Source organism: Podarcis pityusensis (genome assembly GCF_964106645.2).
Source record: "Podarcis pityusensis genome assembly, chromosome: 10".
Lineage (NCBI taxonomy): Eukaryota > Metazoa > Chordata > Lepidosauria > Squamata > Lacertidae > Podarcis > Podarcis pityusensis.
Window position 1 is genome coordinate 61,219,096 of NC_138035.1, and position 24,064 is coordinate 61,243,159.

The window sequence follows — 24,064 nt, forward strand, 5'->3', positions numbered from 1 at the left end:
ATGCAAGTGGTTGTCTAGGTTCTCTTGCAGTTTCCTCGAGAGAAGTCAGTGATCACCCGTGCATTAACTTTACTGATTGGGTGAAGTTCAAGAAGCAGTGAATGTGAAAGAGCAAATGGCCATGGGGGTCATTAAATAATCATTGACTAGGTTGATGGGAGTTTGGCTGTATCTTAGAGAAGGTAAGTTTGACCCAGGAACCCACCACTGAACTGAACTGGTCAAGGTGAGTTTTCTGGATGTAGCAACGTACCGAACTGAGTGTGGTAAGCCGCAATGAAGGATGCTTTCTACTGAAGGTTACAGGTAGAAGCACCACTTACTTGGCTCAAAAAAATCAGTTCTGTTCACTCAACTATTCAAATCAAAGCTAAAAACCACACCGTTTTGACCGTTTCCCTTGCGCGGTCAGGCAATCCAGTCCGCCCCCTCCTTCTCCATGCATCCCTAACCTTCTGCTCTCTTATTGTCTCCCCATCAGACCCAAGAGTAAAAAGGTAAAAGGTAAAGGACCCCTGGACGGTTAAGTCCAGTCAAAGGAGACTATGGGGTTGCGGCGCTCATCTCGCTTTCAGGCCAAGGGAGCCGGCGTTTGTCCACAGACAGCTTTCCGGGTCAAGTGGCCAGCATGACTAAACTGCTTCTGGCGCAACAGGACACTGTGACGGAAACCAGAACGCACGGAAACACTGTTTACCTTCCCGCTGCAGCAGTACCTATTTATCTACTTGCACTGGTACGCTTTTGAACTGCTAGGTTGGCAGGAGCTGGGACAGAGCAACGGGAGCTCACTCTGTTTTGGGGATTTGAACCACCAACCTTCCGATCAGCAAGCCCAAGAGGTTCAGTGGTTTATACCACAGCGCCACCTGCGTCCCTAGCCCCAAGAGTACCTGGGCACTGAGATAAAGGCTAACATAACCCATATTATTCTCGGAGTTGTAAACACGCACAAATTCAACTAATAAAATCAAGTACAAACATTCAAGTACATTTACCTCAAATAACTTCCAGTCTGCTTTATTTCCAAATAAAGTACAATTCTCCAAGAAGCAAGTGTATTCAAACATAGAACATTTCCAGCAACAGTTACAGTCTATTTTCCATTCACAGTTTTGTTTTTTTAGTGCAAAGCACTAAAAGGCCAAACACTTACCTATCCATAAAAGAATATTTTTTTTATTTATGATCAACATTTTTAGATATATTTTATACAAAAAAGTATATATGGACACAAGGCATTCCCTAAGCAAGGGAGTCGACCAATATTTTAAAAATGGCATTTCTTCATTTGTACATCGGGTTGGATCCAGAGACAGTCCCTTCCGTGAACAGAAGGGACCAAGAACCAGCAGAAGCTCCCACGGGAGGAAGGTGAAGCGAGGTGGTTTTTGCCACTTCCTCTTTCCTCTCTAGCCCTCCATGCCACACCTCACACTGCTCTGGAGGAGGGAGGAGGAGGAATCAGTGAAAATAGCTTCATCCGCCTTCCTCCAATAGGAGGATCCTGTGAGCGGGATCCTGTTCACAAGTCTTCTGGATCTAACCCATCATCTTTTAAACTGTGGCAATTTGACACAAATCACTAAACATTTTCTAAAAATTAAGAAAGCGCAGAAACCTGCCAAAAATTTCATAATGGTAGGTATACTAATGTTTTGCTATAGAATCGATTATAAAATAAGATAGGAAGCAAGAATTTCATAAACTTTACAGTGAAAGTCAAGTGCCATCTACAGTGGTCATTCAACATCTTGTGGGCAAAAAGAAAAAAAGAAAAAAAAGTCCTTCCACTATCTTCCGTTTAAACAATATTTAAGGAACTACGGTTGTATATGAATTGTCTACAAAACCCATCTACTATCTTCACATGAACATTAGTGTACTGTGTTTTAAAAAATAACTAAAATTTTAAACTGCATCTATTAAAGTGCTTGTGTATAATCTTTTTTTTAAAAAAACACAACAATTAAAATAGGGGAATGTGGGTCACTTGTAAACTTCCATATGAAAGACTGACCAATATGCTAACCATGCAAAATTACTATACATTTTTTTTTTTGCAGCAAGTTCAGTACAGTCAAACTTAATACTCCCAAAAAAGTATTGAACCATGAATTGAAATTAGCGCCAATGCTAAAAAATATTACGATTCAAATTGCAATTCATTCAAATTACGCTAAGAAACTGCTCATATACATTCATCTGTAAAAAAATATTTTTAAAGTACATCACACAACAAGTGTTTGCTTAGTAGTATATCACAATGGACGTAAAATCTGTTCAGCAAAATTAGAATTAAGTAAGGGCCAAGTCTGGAACGCATGCTCCAAGTTGATAACGTCCTTAAAAAGAATGGTTCTTCAAAAATGGTTTGCAAAATTTCCCTTTTAAAATGTTCATTTTTCTGTTACCAGCACTACTGCACACATGAAATAAGAAAGCTGGCTATTAATTCAAAGGGCTATTTTTAATGGAGTTTAATCGCTCTTGAAAAACTCAGACAAGACGTTACCTTTTAGGAACAATCAATACATTTACTAAGAAAATAGCTTATAAAAATATTTCCTCTCATAGAACTATTTCAAGATATTAGTGGTTCTAATTCCAAATTTTACCACACATCACCTCATGTTAAGGAGAAATACATATATCAATATAATATTAAGCCAACTTAAAAAAGGGGGCTTTACTTGTAGGCAGCATGAACATTTTCCACACAAAAGCCAGAAGCACTTTCTGTGTCCAATAAGCTGACTGTGGTTTTGGTAAGAATAACCCATATCTTTATTATTTAGCCTTTAAAAGACAAAACGAAAAAACCCACCAACGTCCCCCAGCAACCTGAGGGTGGCTCCCAAATATCTGGAAGCTTGTCTACATATAACCTTTTCACATTAAAACCAGAATCCACAAGTGGTTTAACTCTGGAAAGATACCTTCACCTAATGGGAACTTTGGATCTGAATTATCAACATAGATATACTCTTAATAAACATCTGTTAGAGATTAATAATCTTTTGTATAAAGTAGTAATTAAAAAAAACTCACAAAACTATTCTCTCCTTGATGGCTGGTTGCCCAACAACATTTCAACTGAAGCTAGTTAAGACTGTTGTTTTGTACGTCATGTAAAATTGCCACTGAACTGTAGAATATCCAATATCCCCACCCGTAGGTGTCAAAACAGGGTATGTGGAAACAAACGTTATGGTTAAAATGCCTATAAAGGTCCAGGTACCAAAATTCTAGCTCAGGAAAAAAACTGAGATTTTAGTTTCTCTAAGAGGAATGGACATCTTGTGTCAAACAGAGAAACGGAATTTTAACGCAAAAGTGTTGACTCTAAACTATAGAGCTATATAGAGCTATATACCCTAATTTTATGCTCATCTTAAGTATGCTAGCATTTATGCAAAAACTCTATATGCCAGAAATATTTGCTAACAGACTAAAACCACAGGGAAACACAGCACTAACAGGCTACTTCAAGCCCATCAAAGGCTTTCCTCTACCTGGTCAGTACCAACGAAGTGCAAAGTTAATTTAAAAAAACCTTTGGAACTACGGTCCCTACCGCTAAACATTATGCCCCAACCAACTTGTTACAGAATATTATTAAACTTTCATGAACCGACCATGTACAACTGTGCTAGGTTCACTTTCTTGAACAAAGACAAATTCATCTTGAATCCTATAAATACGTGGCTGAAAAGAATAAATGCAATATTCTTTTTATGTTCTACAGCGTCAGAGTCTGAGCTAGAAACACCAGTGGAAAATTCAGGCAAACGTTTTGCAAGGCACTAGTTGTTCCTCAGCAGACAAGAGCTTTAGATCTCGTGCTTCTGCCTTTGGTTGTATTGTTTTCTTCGGGCGAATGGGATGCGTTTGCCTTATGAGTCTTCTTGTGATGTTCTAGGAAAGTCTTTTTGGCAAACGCTTTCCCGCATTTATTGCATCTGTGCAGAGAGAAATTCTTTGTGACTTTCACTTCAATGCCCACATCAGCCCCTTCGTACTTCTTGCTGGGTGAGTTAGCGGTGACGTCCGGCTTTGCACCATTTTGCTTACCTTCATCCCTCGGAGCGCCTCTTCTCGTCACCTTGTTTAAAACACAGTCAATGGGTTTTTTCACTGCTCTGATTTCCAAGCTTGCCGTTATCTTGCCAAGGTAGCGCGAAGACTTTTTGTGCACGACGGTTATATGTCTGATCACGTCGCGCTTCCGGCGGGTTTCGTAAGGGCAGAGCGGGCACCGGTAGAATTTCACAAAAATGTTATTTCCGTCCGTGTGCAACTCGATGTGCTTCGTTAGATTTTGCTTGGACGTAAATTGGCGTTTGCAGAGTTTGCAGTAAAGCTTTTTGAAGTCAAAGCCAACGGAAAGTCTGGGCTTCCTGGGCTTTCGGAGACCACTTGCAATGGACTGATTACTTGACTTAGAATTTTCAGAGCTCGGCTTAACTTTGTTTTTCTTTGTGGGTGGTGCGTTCTTCCTTTCAGTGGAAGAAGATGCATTCTTTCGTTCAGCGGACAATGCATTCTTTCGTTCAGTGGACGATGCATTCTTTCGTTCAGCGGACGATGCATTCTTTCGTTCAGTGGACGATGCATTCTTTCGTTCAGTGGACGATGCATTCTTTCGTTCAGCAGACGATGCATTCTTTCGTTCAGCGGACGATGCATTCTTCCGTTCAGCAGATGATACATTCTTTCGTTCAGCAGACGATGCATTCTTCCGTTCAGCGGATGATGCATTCTTCCGTTCAGCAGCTGATGCATTCCTTCGTTCAGTGGACGATGCATTCTTTCGTTCGGCGGATGACGAGGCATTCTTTTTCTCAGTCGATGAAGATGCATTCTTCCTTTCATTCGAATGATTTGTTCCCTTTGTTTCATTCTGCGGGGAGCTGATGATGGGAGGCACTGATTCCGAAGATTCTGCTGGTTCCGTTTTCTCTTTCACTTCTGTGCTAACTGCGTTATTGGGCTTCTTCTCTCTTTTAGCATTTTTTGCTGAAAGGGTGATCTTGTGAACAATTTGCATATGCCTTTTGAGCATTACCTGCGAACTGTATTTCCTCTTGCACAAGAGGCATTTGCAGGTGGTTAAGTTGTATTCAGCCTTAAGGGACTTTTGTTTTCGGGTCTTAACAGATTTTTTAGCCGATTCCAAGGACAAAGGTTCCCCAGGCTTTGTAGCTATGTCAGGAGTGATGGAATCCCTCCTCAGTCCCCTGTGAACTTCATCAAAATGCCTCCTTACATTGGCTTTTGTAGCAAAGGATTTATAGCATACAGGACAGCTCCTACCCAGTGTTACAAGAATGTTCTTATTGCGCCCCCTTCCAGATGTCTGATTTGGCCGCCTTTTAATTTCAATAAATTTCTTCAGTTCTTCCATCTTCTTCTTGTGTACTTTTCTAATATGCCGGCGTACACTGCGTCTGGAATGAAATTCTTTTTTACAGAGGCAGCAAATTAACTGGTGACCCAAATCTGGTTTATCGCATTGCAGCTGAGGCTTCGAGGACAGAGACGGTTCTTCTGGAGTCAATATTACCTTGCTAGCAGCAGCAACCACAGGAATCTCTGCCGTTTCTTCCTGTGAGGGACTAGGAACCGCTTTAGGAGGTTCTGCGGTAGGTTCTGGCGTTTCTGCTACAGGAGCTGGTTCGGTGGTGACATTCATCTCAATGTTCTCAACAGTGCTATCTGCCTTTGAAACATATTGAAAGACAGCATTCCGGTTTGTCTCTATAGGTTCCAAACGGATTATATAGTCTTGCTTGTCCACTCTAGGATACATAGCTTCCAGGAGATCGCTTATGGCTTGGCTCTGCTTATCATTTACATCAGGAGAGTCTGTAGATTAAAAAAAAAACAAAAAACCCCACAATGTTTACATTATATTATTTCACAGGTGTCACTCTTTTATTATAGATTTTCTTGGTTTACAACATGCATTGTCTCTTTTTCAGGTTGTGGATTAGTTACATATGATGTGAGACATTAAGTGTTGTATACAGTACAGTGATACAGTGGTACCTCGGGTTAAGAACTTAATTCATTCCGGAGGTCTGTTCTTAAGCTGAAACTGTTCTCAACCTGAGGTACCACTTTAGCTAATGGGGCCTCCCGCTGTCACTGTGCCACCGCTGCGCAATTTCTGTTCTCATCCTGAGGTAAAGTTCTTAACCCGAGGCACTACTTCTGGGTTAGCAGAGTCTATAACCTGAAGCGCCTGTAATCTGAAGCGTCTGTAACCCAAGGTACCACTGTACTTCTGTTTCCCCCTCTGCCAGGATAAAAGCACTCAGGTAGCAATTTAGACAAGGAATTTAGATATGTGGAAAAGGTTAAGCATCCTCTCCTCATCCTCTGTTGCTTGCTCCTCATCTCCTGCTTGCATGTTTCCCAAAGGCATCTGGTTCGCCACTGGGAGAACAGAGTGCTGGATAAGACTGACCTTTAGCCTGATCCAGCAGAGCTCTTGCTATGTTTGTGGGTTATCAGACTTCTGTGGCTTCTGATTGGCTGCAGGAGCTTCCTACAGCCAATCAGAAGCCGCACTTTGGTTTCCGAAAGTTTTGGAAGTCAAATGGACTTCCGGAACAGAATCCGTTCGACTTCCAAGGTACAACTGTATGTTGAACAAGAGACTTGAGAGAACAAAACTTACTGTCATCCATCCGGAGACTTGGAGGACAGTAGAACTTCTTGTGGGTTATTAAATTCGGTAGTCCTCTGAAGAGGCTGCGGCATAATTTACATTCGAAGATGGTGTCCACATCTTTCAGCAAAATATGTTTAAGTTGCTTAGTTCCTGAAACATATAAAAATAAACATATAAAAAGTTACTACTAGGTGCATTCGAGGCATGATCCAGGTGAAGGTAAGTACTTTAAATGTTCAATTATGTTTATGGGGAAATTAATCAAACGCCAACATCTTTCCCACAGACATAAGTAAGACTAATGGTTGAATGTTACACATACCTACCCATACTTACCCCACTGAGTTCCATGAGACTTACTCGCATGTAAGTGTGTACAGGGTAGCAACCCTTAAGTACTTAGTTTTTGGCCCCTTGGGCCGCTAGAGGGCTTGCATGGTGGTCAATAATAATAATAATTTTAATAATTTATTTATTTATACACCGCCCATCTGGCTAGGTTTCCCCAGCCACTCTGGGCGGCTCCCAACTGAATATTAAAAACGCAATACAGTGGTACCTCGGATTACAGACGCTTCAGGTTACAGACTCCACTAACCCAGAAATAGTACCTCGGGTTAAGAACTTTGCTTCAGGATGAGAACAGAAATTGTGTGGCGGTGGCGCAGCAGAAGTAGGAGGCCCCATTAACTAAAGTGGTGTCTCAGGTTAAGAACAGTTTCAGGGTAAGAACGGACCTCCGGAATGAATTACCGTATTTTTTGCTCTATAAGACTCACTTTTTCCCTCCTAAAAAGGGGAAATGTGTGTGCATCTTACGAAGCGAATGCAGTCTGCGCAACTATCACAGAAGCCAGAACAGCAAGAGGGATTGCTGCTTTCACTGCGCAGCGATCCCTCTTGCTGTTCTGGCTTCTGAGATTCAGAATATTTTTTTTCTTGTTTTCCTCCTCCAAAAACTAGGTGTGTCTTGTGGTCTGGTGCGTCTTATGGAGCGAAAAATACAGTAAGTTCTTAACCCGAGGTACTACTGTATAGCATTAAACAGTAAAAACTTCCCTAAACAGGTCTGCCTTCAGATGTCTTCTAAAAGTCATATACTTATTTATTTCTGATGGGAGGGCGTTCCACAGGGTGGGCACCACTACCAAAAAGGCCCTCTGCCTGGTTCCCTGTAACCTCACTTCTCACAGGGAGGGAACCGCCAGAAGGCCCTCGGCGCTGGATCTCAGTGTCTGGGCTGAACGATGGGGGTGGAGACACTCCTTCAGGTATACTGGGCCAAGACCGTTTAGGGCTTTAAAGGTCAGCACCAACACTCCGAATGGTGCTCAGAAATGACTGGTTGCCAGTAACTGGTTAGTAGTCACTGACAAACTTGGCCTGGGGGGGGGGGGGGAGTCCCTACAGATGGATTGTGAAGGGGCTGCAGAACGATCAGTTTTGTGCAGCACAAAGTGCATGCTTTGCCAGGTATTTATGCTAATAGTCTTTTATACTTTTAGTTGACTCCAGAATTAAAACTGGTTCCTTGTGATCTCAGGGGCCAATCTTAAGGCCAGGGCAGTTTAGTATGGGTACAAGTGGTCCCTCAGACAGCCTGTTTAGGACTTTAAAGGTCAACATGAGTACTTTAAACTGAGCCTGAATACCAATGGTACAGCCCAGGGTGGATAAAACTCAATGATTTTTTTTATTTAAAAAAATCAGATTTTTAAAATTTAAATCAGATTTTTTTGATTTAAATTGGATTTTAAAAATAAAATGCTTTTGGAGGAAAAATCTTTCTAAAGATAGTTTTCTATTTAAGTTACATTATATTCCAAAGTCTATTCAGCAGGAAATAAGGATTTGTTTTGAGTATTTCATGTGTGCTAAAACTCAGTCTAAGTTTTTTTAAAATAAAAAGAAATGTTTAACCAACATGGATACATATGCTATAATGTTATTGCTTTAGTTAAATTGTTATTAAGGAAATGATTGTTTTTCTCCTTCCAATAAAGTACAGCAGAAAAGTTTTCCAAATATAAATAGTCAACTTACTAAACCTCACAATAATTTCATAATTATCTGTCTATGCATTTCTAATAGTATAACCAAATCATTAATTTTTGATATAACTGTAAAAACTACTCTGAAAATTTATTATTCCAGAAATAAAAACGTCATCTGATTGTAAATATTAAAATTATACTAGCAAGAATGAGCCTTTCTGTAAAAAAATGATTTAAATCAAGTCTTACTGACTAGTGATTTAAATCGTGATTTAAATTGATTTAAATTGATTTAAATTGATTTGATTTAAATCAAATCCATCCTGATACAGCATGTGGTGTGCCCTAAGCAATGGCTCACGTAAGCAAACTAGTGCTTGCATTCTGAAGCAGTTGAAGTTTCCAAATAATCTATAAAGGCAGCTGTAGAGTGCACTATAAGAATATGGTCTGGATGTAAAGAGAGCACATTTAACGGGAGATTTGCTTTATTTAGATTAGATAGCTTGGACCGGTTCACCAGCTTTGGCCCTACTAAAAGTCACTCATAGCCACCAGACTCAATATAACTAGCACCAAGTTCAGGAAAATCCCCTAACTTGGTTCTTTCAGCGACCGTGCTATCCAACCCAAGTCGGTTCTACTGGGGCATTTTGACCAGAGCAGGTAGAATAAAGGGACAGAACTATGGGACAACACTTTGATCCAAACCTCCTCAAATGACTTCTTTCAGCAGTGTCAAGTGAATGTTAAATAGCATGGGAACCTGAAAGACAAAACTATAAGATGGAACGGAAATCGTCAAACACCACCTTCTGGGTCCAAACCTCTGGAATGTCCTGGTCCAGAGAGACAGCCCATTGTTGATGGTATTTAAAGCTGTTTAGAGGCCCATCAGAAAAGAATTAGATGATTCCTAACAATATCCCAGTATAAATCATCCAACTGAGTGACTCAAGAACAGGCCAAAGCCAGACGGAAATCAGTTAGACCCTTGAACACAAACTACCGGTAATCTTGAGTAATTTATTTCAAACCCTTCAACATCTAGTTACTGAATAATGAATGATACTTTCTATGATGTATTCTTATCTATATTTCTCTCTCTTTTTTTTTAACCAAATCTGGACTTCAAGATGCTGTAAAGTTCTGTTTAAAAGTGTGAATGTGGGTATGCCTCTCTCAACATGAAACAATATCAGTGTAGAGATCCAACTGATGCTACTAACAGCCTAGTATTCCTATTACTCCTGTTGCTCAGTCCCAGCTCCTGCCAACCTAGCACTTCTAAAGCACACCAGTTCAAGTAGATAAATTGGTACCACTGCGGCAGGAAGGTAAATGGCATTTCCATGCACTCTGGTTTCCATCACGGTGTTCCGTTGTGCCTGAAGTGGCTTAGTCCCGCTGGCCACATGACCCAGAAAGCTGTCTATGGACAGACGCCAGCTGCCTCGGCCTGAAAGCAAGATGAGCGCTGCAACCCCACAGTTTGCCTTTGCCTTTGACTGGTTAAATCCATGGGCCCTTTACCTTTATTACTCCAATACTGCAAAATTGTATATTTTTCACTAGCGTTATTTCTTTCAGATATAAATTATATAAAATCAAAGTCCATTCCCCCAAAACACAAATTTATTTAACATTAAAACATCTATTGAATTAATTTTAATGCCACTTCTCAGAAAGCCTTAGTAAGACATTAATGAGGAAGTAAAAACAAAACAAAACAAAAAGATTAAGCAGCTTGTTTTCAGATTAGCCTATTTTACCTAGTATACTGATAAAAACTATGGTTTCAAAAGCAAGGATCATACAATAGTACAACTGTACAATACTTATACTATTTTCACAAGCAAATATAATAGTTAAAATGGTACTAAATGGGCAATAGAATGAGGCTGCAATTCTGTGCAAACTGTTATTTCGGTGTTTGAAGGGATCACCCAACAACATGCTTGGTATATGGAACATTATTTCCATTTTCAAAAGTTTATTTGCCTAGCACACGATCAGGTATCCAGATTGATCAGGTGTGACCTGGTAAAATATCCTAAAAGCTAAAGACAAACTTGGGTCCACACTGCATCCCTTTTATATAAAAGTTTCAGAGTTCCTTTTCAAAGCACTTCTATTTCTCTTATGTCAAACACCTGAGCAAAAAAGCCATTTGTAGTCCCATAAATTACTGCTGCTGCTATTTGACAGTGCTAGTGCACTAAGTAAACACTCGAGAACATAGAAATGTCAGACCATGGAGCTGACTTGCCATTTAAATTAGATTTACAAGGAATTCTGTGTCATCTTGCATGTCATGCTTCTGGTTGTCACATGTCCACTGCCATTTTGAAAAACTGTTGCCAGATCATGAAACTACGGAAAATTATCTTTAAAATGATATACAACATGTAAACTATATATGAAAATGAAAAATGGGTGGGTCTTTCCATGGAATCGCCAGTTACTTTACTTTTTTCATTTTTCTCTACTAGTATTTCCTTTTTCTAAGGTTTATTTCAGATATCATTCCAAAGTATGTTCTGTAAAGTTTAACTGTGTTGTTCTTGTTTTACGTTATCTAAATTGATTCTAAGTAGCCAGGAAACATGTCTGAGAAAACACAGCTTGGCTTAATGTCTGAATTAAGATACTAAACATGGTTTGCTGCTCCTCTTCTGGAACCCAGATACAGCTAAATTCAGAAGTTTTCAATAGACTGAAAATGAAAAGAAAAAACAGTTCTAAATCACTGTTTTCCTGATTGTTAGGAAGCTCGACCCATGCTTAGCACATGAGTGATGTTTGAACTTAGATGATGATGATGATTAGATAGATAGATAGATGATAGATAGATTGCTGCATCTTCTTTATAGCTTTCATTACCTTGCCATTACCTGACCCATTCCACAGTAGAGTATAATTATTCTAATTGGAAGGAAGCAGGGGCTGCATAGAAACTTATAGAAGTCCAGTACTGTCTTACCAACCATTTTGAACACAGTATTATTATTTTATTCTGGGTATTTCTACACTGCCTTGCAACTAAATTATCACTTATGTTTACATATGAAAGGAATTAGTATAAAACAACAGCAAAGATAAAAACTGCTAACAATTAAAATGCTAAAAGGTAGAAATACAAGTAGCATAAAACAATAAACAATAAACACCTTAAATGACTAGGTAAAGGTAAAGGTAAAGGTAAAGGACCCCTGGATGGTTAAGTCCAGTCAAAGGCAACTATGGGGTTGCGGTGCTCATCTCGCTTTCAGGCCGAGGGAGCCATCATTTGTCCACAGACAGCTTTCCAGGTCATGTGGCCAGTGTGACTAAACCACTTCTGGTGCAACAGAACACCGTGACAGAAACCAGAGTGTATGGAAATGACGTTTAGCTTCCCACCACAGCAATACCTATTTATCTACTTGAACTGGCGTGCTTTTGAGCTGAGACAGAGCAATGGGAGCTCACCCCGTCGCGTGGATAAGAACCACCGACCTTCTGATCTGCAAGCCCAAGAGACTCAGTGGTTTAGACCACAGCGCCACCCACTCCCATAAATGACTATAGTTAGCAACACACACATATCCATTCAATCGCTATCCTAACTAGAAAAGACGATCCAAATAGAAACAATATACTACAATCCTGCTTGACAACGCCAACGACAATCCTTACTCCTTTTTTCAGAAACCAACAAGACCACATCAGACATCATCATCATCATTTTAATCTTTAACAAAGATTAGGTAAAGGTAAAGGTACCCCTGCCCGTACGGGCCAGTCGTGTCCGACTCTAGGGTTGTGCGCTCATCTCACTTAAGAGGCAGCGCTGTCCGGAGACACTTCCGGGTCACGTGGCCAGCGTGACGAAGCTGCTCTGGCGAGCCAGCACCAGCTCAGCACAAGGAAACGCCGTTTACCTTCCCGCTATAAAGCGGTACCTATTTATCTACTTGCACTTAAGTGTGCTTTCGAACTGCTAGGTGGGCAGGAGCTGGGACCGAAAGACGGGAGCTCACCCCACCGCGGGGATTCGAACCGCCGACCATACGATCAGCAAGTCCTAGGCATTGAGGTTTTACCCACAGCGCCACCCGCGTCCCTGACTTAACAAAGATTAAAAATACATTAAAATGTCAAAAATTAAAAACTTCCCTGAACATTCAACCTAAGCCCGAAATTTCTAAGGTCACAAAGGAGAAATTCCAAATTTCTGCAGACAGGGAAAAGAAATGCTTCTTCCCTACAACACAAAATAAGCATCTGCAATTTACTAAAAGATATGGCAAAAGCCACTAATTTAGATGATTTTACAAATGGAGTGGCAAGATTAACGTTAGAGTAGATTTACAGTTACCAGTTTTCTGTACCTAAATTTATTTATTTATATTTTATTAAAATATTTATATGCTTCTTATATGGGCATCTCAAGGCAGTCAATAACCATATCATACATAGTTATTATACAGTAAAATAAACAATCAAACATCATTTTGATTGCTGTCACTCGTTGCCAGCAAAAGCCATGATAAAAAAACAACTTTACTGCATATCTCAGAACTGCACTGCTATTGTAAATACATAATTTGTGGTGAACATTTTCCCAAAGGGGTTTTCAAAATTTGAAGTGCTACAGTCTCAGCTACAATGTATACAGTAAAGTCGTACCTTGGAAGTCGAACGAAGTCCGTTCGATTTACAAAACGTTCAGAAACCAAAGTGCGGATTCTGATTGGTTGCAGGAAGCTCCTACAGCCAATCACAAGCCGCGGAAGGGAGGCCAGGGAGTACCAGAAGCATCTGACTGACTACTTACTGTTGGTAACAGAATAGTAGAGTCAGTGAATCTTGGTTAGACCTATTTATTCATTCAGAAATTCTCCAAGTACAGTGGTACCTCGGGTTAAGTACTTAATTCGTTCCGGAGGTCCGTACTTAACCTGAAACTGTTCTTAACCTGAAGCACCACTTTAGCTAATGGGGCCTCCTGCTGCTGCGGTGCCGCCGGAGCATGATTTCTGTTCTTATCCTGAAGCAAAGTTCTTAACCTGAAGCACTATTTCTGGGTTAGCGGAGTCTGTAACCTGAAGCACATGTAACCTGAAGCGTATGTAACCCAAGGTACCACTGTAATTTCAGTGGGTTGTATCCAAGGATATCAGTGTGAACATGAACTAACTTGCATGGGCACAAGAGAACTTTACTTCTTTCTCCTTCCATGCTTACCCCTAAATCTGCTCCAGAGAGTTGGGGGGAACCCCCAGAGCAGATTTTGGAGGTGGAGGAGGGAGAGAAGAGGTTCCATGTTGCCTGAGGAAGTAGGCTTTCATGTGCAATTATTTTATTGGTTACAACCCAGTGGTTCTACTGTGAATATGACCATAGGCGCCGACTCCATGGGGCCTGAGGGGGCCCGAGCCCCCTCAAAAATTCGTTTGGGGGGGCTCCGCCCCCCCAATAATCTCAGGCGCCCCTCCAGCAGAGCGCCACCACCGCCCCTCCCCCAGCCCAAAATGCACAGGGTCGGGCTGCATGCCTCCTGCCCTCCCTCCCGAGCAAAAGCTCCACCCAATTTCCTTCGGAGCTGATTAATAGGCGCAGCACGCTCTCCCCTATTCGCTCACGAGGAGGAGGCGCCACTTTATCTGCATATTCATGAGCTTATTTATTATTCATGAGCTTTCCCGGCCCCCCCCCCAATATTTTTTATAAGTCCGCGCCCCTGAATATGACTAATGTTGGATACAACCCAAAATCAAATCCATGAAAATCCAAGAGCGCCATTTTTCTTAAAATGTGAAATAATGATTTTAGATTGTTTATTAGATGTTATTTATGTCACCACTGAAGCATTCCAAACCTTCAAGGCAAAATAATATATAAAAAAGAACCTACTCATACCTGATCGAAAACATTCAATAATTTGCTGAATGCCGGATTTTGATGTCTGAAGAGGCTGCTGCAATAAAGGGTGATCTCCAGGTTCCAGTATATGCACTGCAAAATAGTCACAATAAATAATAAAAAAGAGCTTAAGGTACATGTCCACACATAAATGTTAACTGCACTGAGGCTGTTCTATTAAAGTTCTATTAAAACATTGCAATATAGCCTGGACATCAAAAATGACAAATATGTAGGTTTTTTATTGCTATTTCCAAAACAGCTGTAATGTCTGTGACTGTCTCAGTTAAGCTCAAAAAAGCATATTCACACACAAATAGAGATACAGTGGAACCTAGGTTCTCAAACGAAATCCATTCTGGAAGCCCGTTCAGCTTCTGAAACGTTCGAAAACCGAGGCGCAACTTCCCATTGGTTGCAAGAGCTTCTTGCCCTCAGCGGAAACCGCGTCGCACGTTCAGGTTCCAAAAAACCTTTGAAAACGGAAGCATTTACTTCCGGTTTTTCGGCGTTTGAGAACCGAAACGTACGACAATGGAGGCATTCGGGAATAAGGTTCCACTGTATATATATACAGCTTATCTAGAAAGCAGTTAGTACTAGAAATGACAAATAACATTTCTGAAAGATAGAATACACGTAATTGCTAGAAATAATTGCCATAAGGTTTTACCAATGTTGTCTAGCAATTCCTACACTCATGTACCTATATTCATATTAGGATTATGTTTGCTGCTCAATTGCATTAATCTCAATTTAAGGAATGAGTTATGCTAGTGTTTGTTAACTCTGTTGAGTCAGTCAAGACGCAACTGGGCATCTTTGCAAGAACATTTATTTCATTCGCAGCTTTTTATTTGTAAAGATTCCTAACAGATATGTCACCCGATTAAAGAAATCTGAGATGATTAGCCATAGACGGTATAGTCAAGTAATCATCTGATCTATTAATTCCATATAGGTAACAACCCTGTTCTGAAGCAACTTACTTTCTTTGGGTTGTACCCACTTAAGTCATGAGTTGATATTAATGGGCTTAAATTATTAAAATCCATGTGTTTCAAAAGTTTACTCCAAGTGTGACTTAATAGGATAAAACCCTTTGTTTTTAGATGATACATACAGTATATGCATTATACCAAAGATCAATTTAAAAAGACACTCCAAGTATATGAGAGAAAAGGGGGAACACACTTTTCTCCATCTTAAGATGGTACTTGCCATCTGCACTTGTTAGAAGTATTTCTTAAATATACATAGAAGCAGACCTCTATTTATGTGGCTGTGCATATTTAGTCAATTAAAATGTTTTTATACATGCCTACTCAAGCTCTGGTAAGTGGGTTAGTAGGTATCCTATCTTAAGTTGAAGCACGTAGTAATGTGTATATCTCTCTTCATTTTCTCGTTTCAAGTGTTTTTAGGTTACAAGCCATTTTTTTAAGCTCATGTGGTTATTACAGAAACGTGCCAACTTCAGAATATTTGTATATATTTATATCAAGCTATTTGTATGCTGAATAAATTTTGTTTTGCAGGCCTTGGAAACGTAGTTTCCTGAAATGTTTATTCTATACCTTCTCCCTCAACCCAGTCTACAAGGAGGAAGATTTAAGAAGTACTTCATCAAAACCCAACCATTTTTATAATACTGGCAATATAACAATATTTGAAGATGTCCTAATTGCATTACGGCAGCATAATATAGGCTATCTTTTCCCGACAGCGTCTTACTGCATTTATTTATTTCTTTTTTTAAGAAAGGTAAATTACTAAAGCACTATTACCTGGTTCACAGCAGCCATGGTGATGGTGGTCAGTCTGACAACACTTGTCCCTTAGAGGCATTTTCTACATCAACGCCCTACTTTCCTTCTACATCTAGTAGCTTGTTTCTGCTAAAATAAGCAAATTTTCTATCATTTACCAAGGAAAATAAGGTTCTGCAGTGTTACATGACTTCCCTGTAAAAATCACTGATCTAAGAATGAGCGGTGAATATTGAACATATATACAAAGAGCAATTCCACATATGAAAAAACGAAATCTTCTCAACTCAGCCATTGTTACGACATGGATACATGGATAAATTTTGTTTTAGAAATAGCTATTGCAATTAGAGGCAGCTTAAGTTGCATCACACGGGCTTGGAAACGAGGCAAGTCCTTCCCTCCCAAATCAGGAAAGTTCTTCACTCCTTTTCAGCGCTAATTCAAATTAGCTGATCTAAGCTCTGTAAACCCTCAAATACCTTTTGTCCCACCTCAATCCCCAACCCTACTTATTCCTTCTCTCTAACCCCCCGTTATGTTTGAACCACCCTGTGATGAAGCAGGGCATATATGTACCATATTTTTCGCTCCATAAGACGCACCTTTTTCTTCCTAGAAAGTAAGGAGAAATGTCTGTGCGTCTTATGGAGCGAATGTGTGGTCCCTGGAGCCGAATTGCCCAAGGGCAAAATGCAGATCATGCTTTTTTTCTTTTTTTTAAAAAAAAGGAAGTGGGTGTTGAAACAAAGCCGCTGATTGGCAAGCGATCGGGAGCGAGATAAGGGACGCTAGCAATAAAGGAGGCTGCCTGGGAGGGGGGAGGTAAAGACAGCAAACTTGCAAGGAGAGGAGACAGGAAGACTAAAGCAATGAAGAAAGAAATTAGAAGAAAGGGAGGAGCAAAAAACTGCTCCAGCTAAGGAAAAGACACTAAGGCAAACAAGAGGGAAGGGGCTGTTGAAAGGAAGCAGCTGATCAGGAAGCGATCAGGGAGGGAGATAAGGGACGCTAGCAATAAAGGAGGCTGCCTGGGAGGGGGAGGTAAAAGCCCATGGATCCTCAGGATTTTTGCATTGGGTCACCCCAAATTCACCATCAGATCACATAGCATGTCCATAGCTACAGCCTGCACCCAAAAAATCACGCACCCACTGTTGCCTGGGGCCGCAATGACGCAAAAACGTGGTTACAAAGCACAGGTCCACATGGATCCTCAGGATTTTTGCATTGGGCTACTCCAAACTCACTGTCAAATCACATGTCTGTGGCCACAGCATGAACCACAAAAATCATACATTCACTGTTTCGTTCAGAATTTTTTTTTTCTTGTTTTCCTCCTCTAAAAACTAGGTGCTTCTTATGGTCAGGTGCGTCTTATGGAGCGGAAAATACAGTAGTTACCTGGCTGGTTAGCCAGTTATACTGCTCCAAGAACAGCAAATAGCTACGGGATGTGTAAAGGGGGAAAGTTTCTCCAGTGCAGCAGTCTCTGGGAAATGTAGTTTTCCTGAAAAGCATTGCTGGAACTCTTTTCGGGAATCTCTTTTCTTCTCTTTCCCCCTGGCTATTTGCTACTTTCCAGCTGGTAAAGGGCGCTGAAACAGCAATTATTGTCTTGACTTGGATTTTAATCCAAAAGGGAGAATAAGTCTCCTGAATTCTTTCAGCCGAGCATTAGAAACCTATAAAATGCACATCGGAGTAACCAAAATAACATTTTCACTCAGCCCTATTTGCAAACATTTTGTAATGCAAACTGACATTCACAAAGGAATTTATTTATCGGAATGAAATAATTCAGGACAGATGATGGCCTACTCAAAAAAAGGGCTGTTTGCGGTTTTCAGCACTCCACCAGCATCCAATCAAAACTGGAGGATGGGGAATCAGAAATACACTACTTTAGAGTAAAGCATATCTACAAGCTTATGGAGTGAATTTACCAATCCAGTATTTTTTATGCAACTTGTTCCTAAATATCCTCCAATACAGATTTCAAATTGCATGCATCCAGTCACATCACTGCTAACTTCTAAGCCACTGATCTTTGCAGCCTCACACATATTTGAGGCTACATACATAGAACTGCAGAAGTTTGGGCAGGTTCCCTCATGCTGCAGTTGAAGGAGTTAAGAGCACTACAAAATGTCATTCCCTAAAATGGTCCAACTGTTTGCAGATAAAGTATATGATGCTTGCTCCTTCGTAACAGCATAACATTTAATTATGTTTCTACGTGTACACACACCACATTGATGGCTTTATGTTTTGAAGTGGTCTATAAATTTGTTTAATAATCGTGAACCACAAGAGCTCCTCCAGGAGTAACCATTGCAGGCCACGCCTTAACATATTTACTTTCCATTCAAAGGAAAAGTACTATGTTGTCCAGTTATACCAGCTCTTACTCTATTCCCAACATAAGAATGGAAAGCGTAATGTCGATGGACAACAGAAGAGGTTCAAAGACGCTCTCAAGGCAAATCTTTAAAAAATGTAGTATAAACACAGACAACTGGAAAACACAGGCCTGCGAGTGCTCCAACTGGCCTCTGCTAAAGGCGTCATGGAGTTTGAAGACACTCGAACTCAAAATGAAAGGGAGAAATGTACTAAGAGGAAGGCACACTTGGCAAATCCTCATTGTCATCAACTCCTGCCCGGAAACCTATGTCCCCACCGTGGAAGGATGTGTGGATCCAGAATTGGCCTCCACAGTCACCTATGGACACAGTGTTAAGACCATATTCATGGAAGACAATCTTACTCGGCTACGAGTGATCACCAAAGAAGATGAATCATGACAAGATCTACACACAACTCAATCCAAGCATGTTTACTCAATGGTAAGTCTCTTTTCCCCACAATGGGACTCACTTCCCAAAAAAGAATATGTAGGATTGCAGCACCAGCATCTAAATAAATGATCAAGCTTTGTGTCCTTGACGAAGACTATCTCATCTCCATGTCTGTATGCAGTCCATGTGGACCCATGTTAGAAACTTAAATATATCAGCTAGGCACCAGACGGCTCACTTTTCACCAGCACCTGTTGCTCCCCCATGTATCTAGCAATAGGGCTGGAAAATGTGTTTAATTGTTGGCAACCACAACTGTATTTGAAAATGCACATTTATCTGCACAGATATCTCCATCAAAAAAGTCATCCTACCTCTTACACACCAAACTTGACACCTCTTCTCTCCCTCCCTCTCCATATATGCAGAAAAACTCTCCCTTGACAACTTAAGCCAGACAATTTTAGAACTATCTACAGAACTCATTTTGTTGTCTCACTTTCTGTGGACTGTTTTTATGTACACTGCTTATAAATGGAAATAATTAAGCAGTATATAAACGTCATAAGTAAATAACAAACCTATTTTTATTGTCAGGAATCAATCCCACTGTGTAAAGACAGACAAATGACCACATACGGTCTACTGCAACTGAGGAGTCGAAACCAGTCCCTTCTTACCTGACAAGTCAAACCATGCAGTTCCACCGCCCTCACCAATCTCACATTCACCATAAATGAGGGATCAAGAACTTGATCCAAACCTATTCCTGAGCTAGGCACTCCCTTGCCCTCCAGTTGTCAAATATAAACCAAAATAAGATGTGTCCTGTGCACATAGCTTCAAACATGTGATGATGGAAAGGAGATCAACGCCACAGAAATCAGCATTGCTGCACCTGGTAAATGTCCTGTTGCTGGAGGATATGTAGGATCAACCTGTTGGCCATATGGCAACAGATGTTGCAGGCTGGCAGATGGGGAAGAGGGGGCAACGCACTGGCCCACTATCCTTGGCCAAATCCTCAGTGTCCCCTTGTGAAAAGTCATGACTATCCAGGGGCGGACTTTGGTAATACAGTGCCATAGCTATGCAAGAACTTGCCAGGTTTTTTGCCCTGGGTGAAGCCTAGAGGGGTACCACTGAGGCTCCCAGCCTCTCTCTCTCTCTCTCTCTCTCTCTCTCTCTCTCTCTCTCTCTGTGTGTGTGTGTGTGTGTTTACACGGCAGTGTTAGAAACTGAGATGTGAAAGCTAGGAGCTAAACTTAAACCTAAGAACAATACAAAGCTGAAAATGAATGAACAGCAGCTAAAATATTATGTTCATTTTTCACATGGTCTAGTCGTTTCCCTGCCTACCCCACTAATATTCTTAAGAGGATTTCTTCTCCAGTCGTCAGAGAGTAGCTGGAAGTGGGGAAGCAGAAAAAGGTCCTCCTTTCCTTCCACTCCACATTTTAATCTGAAATCTTAGGTGCAGTACTGCGCCCAGAGATCAAAAACTGCTCGTGCTAGTGAAATTTCCTGTCACAAAATGCGCCTGGAACAGTGGGAGTTTCGAACACCAGCGCCCACAAATGTGCGTAGGGGCGGTGCCAAACTGGGTCTTTGACCCTTGTGAAGTAAAGCCTAGTTTTGCCCCTGGGTAATATTGCACTGTGAGTGAGGATGAAATTTGGCACACATACCCCAAATGTTAATTTGACAATAATTCATAAAGGGGGGAGGGGGAAAAACCTCAAACTGTATACTTTAAAAGGTTGTTGTTGTACTTCACCAGTTCCTAACCTATTACAGTATTTGTAAGAATACCCCATTTCCCCCTCCTCCCTTTATTTTCGCTTCTACACAGGTTCTGTTTCTCTTTTTCCTTTTCTCTCATTTACTTACGTCTCAAACGTTTAGTGTACACATAATCATGTACTTTTTGAATTTTCAATAACTATATTTTTAAAAATTGACAATAACTCAATTTGGCACGGTTGCTTTTTAACCGATCTTCTCAGTAGGTACCCACATAAGTATAAGATATCATCATCATCATCATCATCATCATCATCCTTCGGCTCAGCGCCCTGTGCTGTGGAACCGCCTGACACTGCCCTAAATCTGGCGCTGGGCTGATCCATGCCACATACAGGAATGCCAACCCAGACCATGCCAACCATTACGACCTAGCCACGCACCCACCCACCCACCCACTTCCACCCCATCACTAGCCTTTCCATCAGCGATGCAGGAACAAAACAACAAGAACAAGCATTCCAATACAGAACCCACATTCCCAAACACACACACACACCCCTCTCCCTCTCTGTCACTCATCCCCCTCCACACAAGTTCCCTCTCCCCCGAACACACCACCTCCTCCCAGGTTACCAACTCCTCGCGCGCTCTTCCGGGGCCACCTGTCACACGGGTCGCCCGCCTCACACAACCCAGCATCGGCGCGCGAGGGGAGGGGGCGGGCACGCGCGCGTATACCCACACACGCCAGCCAAACCAACCAACCAACACGCATCTCCTCCGTGTTTTCCGCGGCGGGCGAGGGTGCCCGTGACGGAGGGAAGGCGGAGAGGCGAGTTTCAGCGGCGACCACACTTACGGGAAAGGCTCCTGCGAGAGACGCCAGCCCGGCCCGAGCGAGGCGCGTGGGGTGCCTGCCGGGCGGGCAGCAGCTGGGCGTGAGCGAAGCCCCTCTTTGCCTGCCCGCCACCGGCCGGCGGGACGCGCGCGGGAGGCGGAGAGGGAGGAAGGAAGAAGGAGCCCCTGGGCTGCTCCGAGGTGACAGCGAGCAGGGCGCCCGGAGAGGAGGCTCCGCTGAGGCGGGCGCGGGGGACCCTGCCACCGCCGACGATGCGGGGCCCGGCGGGGAAGGGCAGCGCGCTGTTGTCGCCGCGCCCCGACGCGAACTCGCCGTCGCCTGTCCCGCCCAAGCGGCCCCGCGACGCGACCCCGGAGCCGGATGGGCGCAAGGGCAGGAAGTGACTGCGGCCGCGGCAGGCCCGGGGCAGCGCACGGCGCATGCGCCGCACCCGGCTTTTTCCCTCCTCTCCGCCCCCTTCCCAGCCTCCTCGCTCCTCTCTCCCGCTCGCGCTCTCCTCCCACAAGAGCCCCGAGCGCGCAGGTGGCTGTTGTGCTCTGCGGGGTTCCCGCCCGACGGCGACAAAAGTTGGCGGCGGGGGCAAAGTTGGGCGCGCGGCGGAGGGGTCCCCTGCGCGCGCCTCTTCTCCAACATGCGCCTCAGCCAATCAAAGGAAGGCACCTCGAGGCCCGCCGGGGCAAGAAAGGGCTCCTTGCCTTTTTCCCCCTTCTCTCTCCCAGGAGGCTCCGGCTGCGCTTGGCTCGCTTGCGCCCTTTGGAGCCGCCGTGGCGCGCGCCTTGGTGCCAGGGCGCACGGCTTGGCGAAGGGCGGTGGAGGCGCCGCCGCCGCGCCTGCCTTCCTGCCTGCTTTTCTGCGACGCCAGCGAGCTCGGCGTGGCACTCCGACCCGCGTTTAGAAAGGGGCTGAGCGAGGCAAATGCTCCGGCTGCGGCGCTTGGGTACGTCTGGCGCCCTGGAGCAGACGCCTCGCCATGGTTTTTACGCACTCGCAGAGGCGCGCAGGGCGAAAGGAGTCGAGCGCGCGAGGGGAAGAGGAAAGTTCCTCCACGCCGCAGCTCCCTCGGAGGGGAAGCATCGGGTTCTCCGGGCGCTCTGTTTCCTCCACTGGTGGGAAAAAAGGCTCCATCCGTGGCGCAACGGTCGCTTCTCTGCCGTGCCATTGCTTGCTTGCCTTACTCGGGTTTCGCGACAGGCGCATCTTAGCAGGCTTTTAAAATCCCGCCGGCCGATTGACTTAGCGTGCCCGGAGTAAATTCTCTTTTTTAAGTTTCCCCTAGCAATCCAGCCGCCACGTCTGTTTTTACAAAAGAAATAAAACGCCGGTTGTGGCTGGTTATACCGGTGCGCGGGGAACCCTAATGGCGAGGGACGTGTAGATTCTGTGCACATGCAGGAAAAAAGGCATAATTCTGAGAACCTCTGTCTTTCATTTACAAAACTGAAGTGTTTTTAATGTTTTGACCGCAAAGATAAAGTGGAGCAGGCAACTCCGAAGCTGGATGAGGGGACAGTGATATAAATATCCAAGCAGGCAAGGCTTTCGTTGCTATGCACCAAAGCAGAATGGGCTGTAGAAAAATAAGCACATTTACGCTATTTGCATAATTTATAGAGATATTCTGCGCTTCTTTGGTGCAGATGTTTGAGATCCTGCCTCGCTAGTTTTACAGTAACAGATGTGACAAAACTTCTCTATTAAGTGAAGTTCTTTGGATGCTTCTAGGTCATTTCTGTTGAAAATGGACTGCAAATTAATCTGAGCTTGGAACAAAATATATTGCATCATCTCCAGCAGATAATTTAATATAAATAAAGTACTCTTGCATTTTATTTATTTGTTTATCTAATTTGTAGTCCACCTCATATTGCAACAGAAATCCCTTAACAGTTTACAAATCCCAAAAAAGATGTAGAATACAAATTCCACATTCAAAACAGCAATACGACTTAATTATCATCAGCATCACAATTCCAAATTTTAAGTAACATAAATAAATGTCCCTCAATGCAAACTTTAATTAAAAGAAGAATCCAAAATAAACCATATACAAAACATCAAGATACATAAACACTCAATGCAATATATATATAGTTACAAATTTATAAATATATAAAAAGTATACCACATGTCACTCCATCTATCTACTTCTCACTTCAATAAACATTCCAGTGTTGAAATAACAAAAATCTAACCAATACAGAAGACAGGTCCAAGAAGTAAAAGCAATCAAATAGTAGAAAAGTCAAGAAGCATTCGTTTTCTCACCATCCCCTCAACTGGGGCAATACAGACACCCTCTCCCTACCCTC

The 24,064-nt window shown here is 42.4% G+C and overlaps 1 protein-coding gene across 2 annotated transcripts; it reads right to left on the minus strand.

Moving 5' to 3' along the window:
* Positions 1–989: 989 nt before the first annotated feature.
* Positions 990–22,074, minus strand: ZNF800 (zinc finger protein 800). 2 transcript variants are annotated; one of them, XM_081023583.1, is made up of 5 exons: positions 21,756–22,074; positions 16,368–16,475; positions 14,578–14,673; positions 6,686–6,829; positions 990–5,868 (listed from the first exon to the last, which is right to left on the minus strand). In XM_081023583.1, the coding sequence occupies exons 2-5, from the start codon at positions 16,426–16,428 to the stop codon at positions 3,818–3,820; spliced, it is 2,352 nt and encodes a 783-aa protein (XP_080879709.1). In that variant the 5' UTR covers positions 16,429–16,475; positions 21,756–22,074; the 3' UTR covers positions 990–3,817. The 2 variants fall into 2 exon arrangements, with proteins under 2 accessions (XP_080879709.1, XP_080879708.1); XM_081023582.1 differs by having other exon boundaries at positions 16,368–16,478.
* Positions 22,075–24,064: the final 1,990 nt, after the last annotated feature.

Coding starts and splice junctions, on each gene's coding strand:
- ZNF800 (XM_081023583.1), bottom strand. CDS start 16,428: ATGCCTCTAAGGGACAAGTGTTGTCAGACTGACCACCATCACCATGGC. Junction 14,674..16,367: donor CCATGGCTGCTGTGAACCAG/GTAATAGTGCTT, acceptor ACTATTTTGCAG/TGCATATACTGGAACCTGGA. Junction 6,830..14,577: donor TATTGAATGTTTTCGATCAG/GTATGAGTAGGT, acceptor TATATGTTTCAG/GAACTAAGCAACTTAAACAT.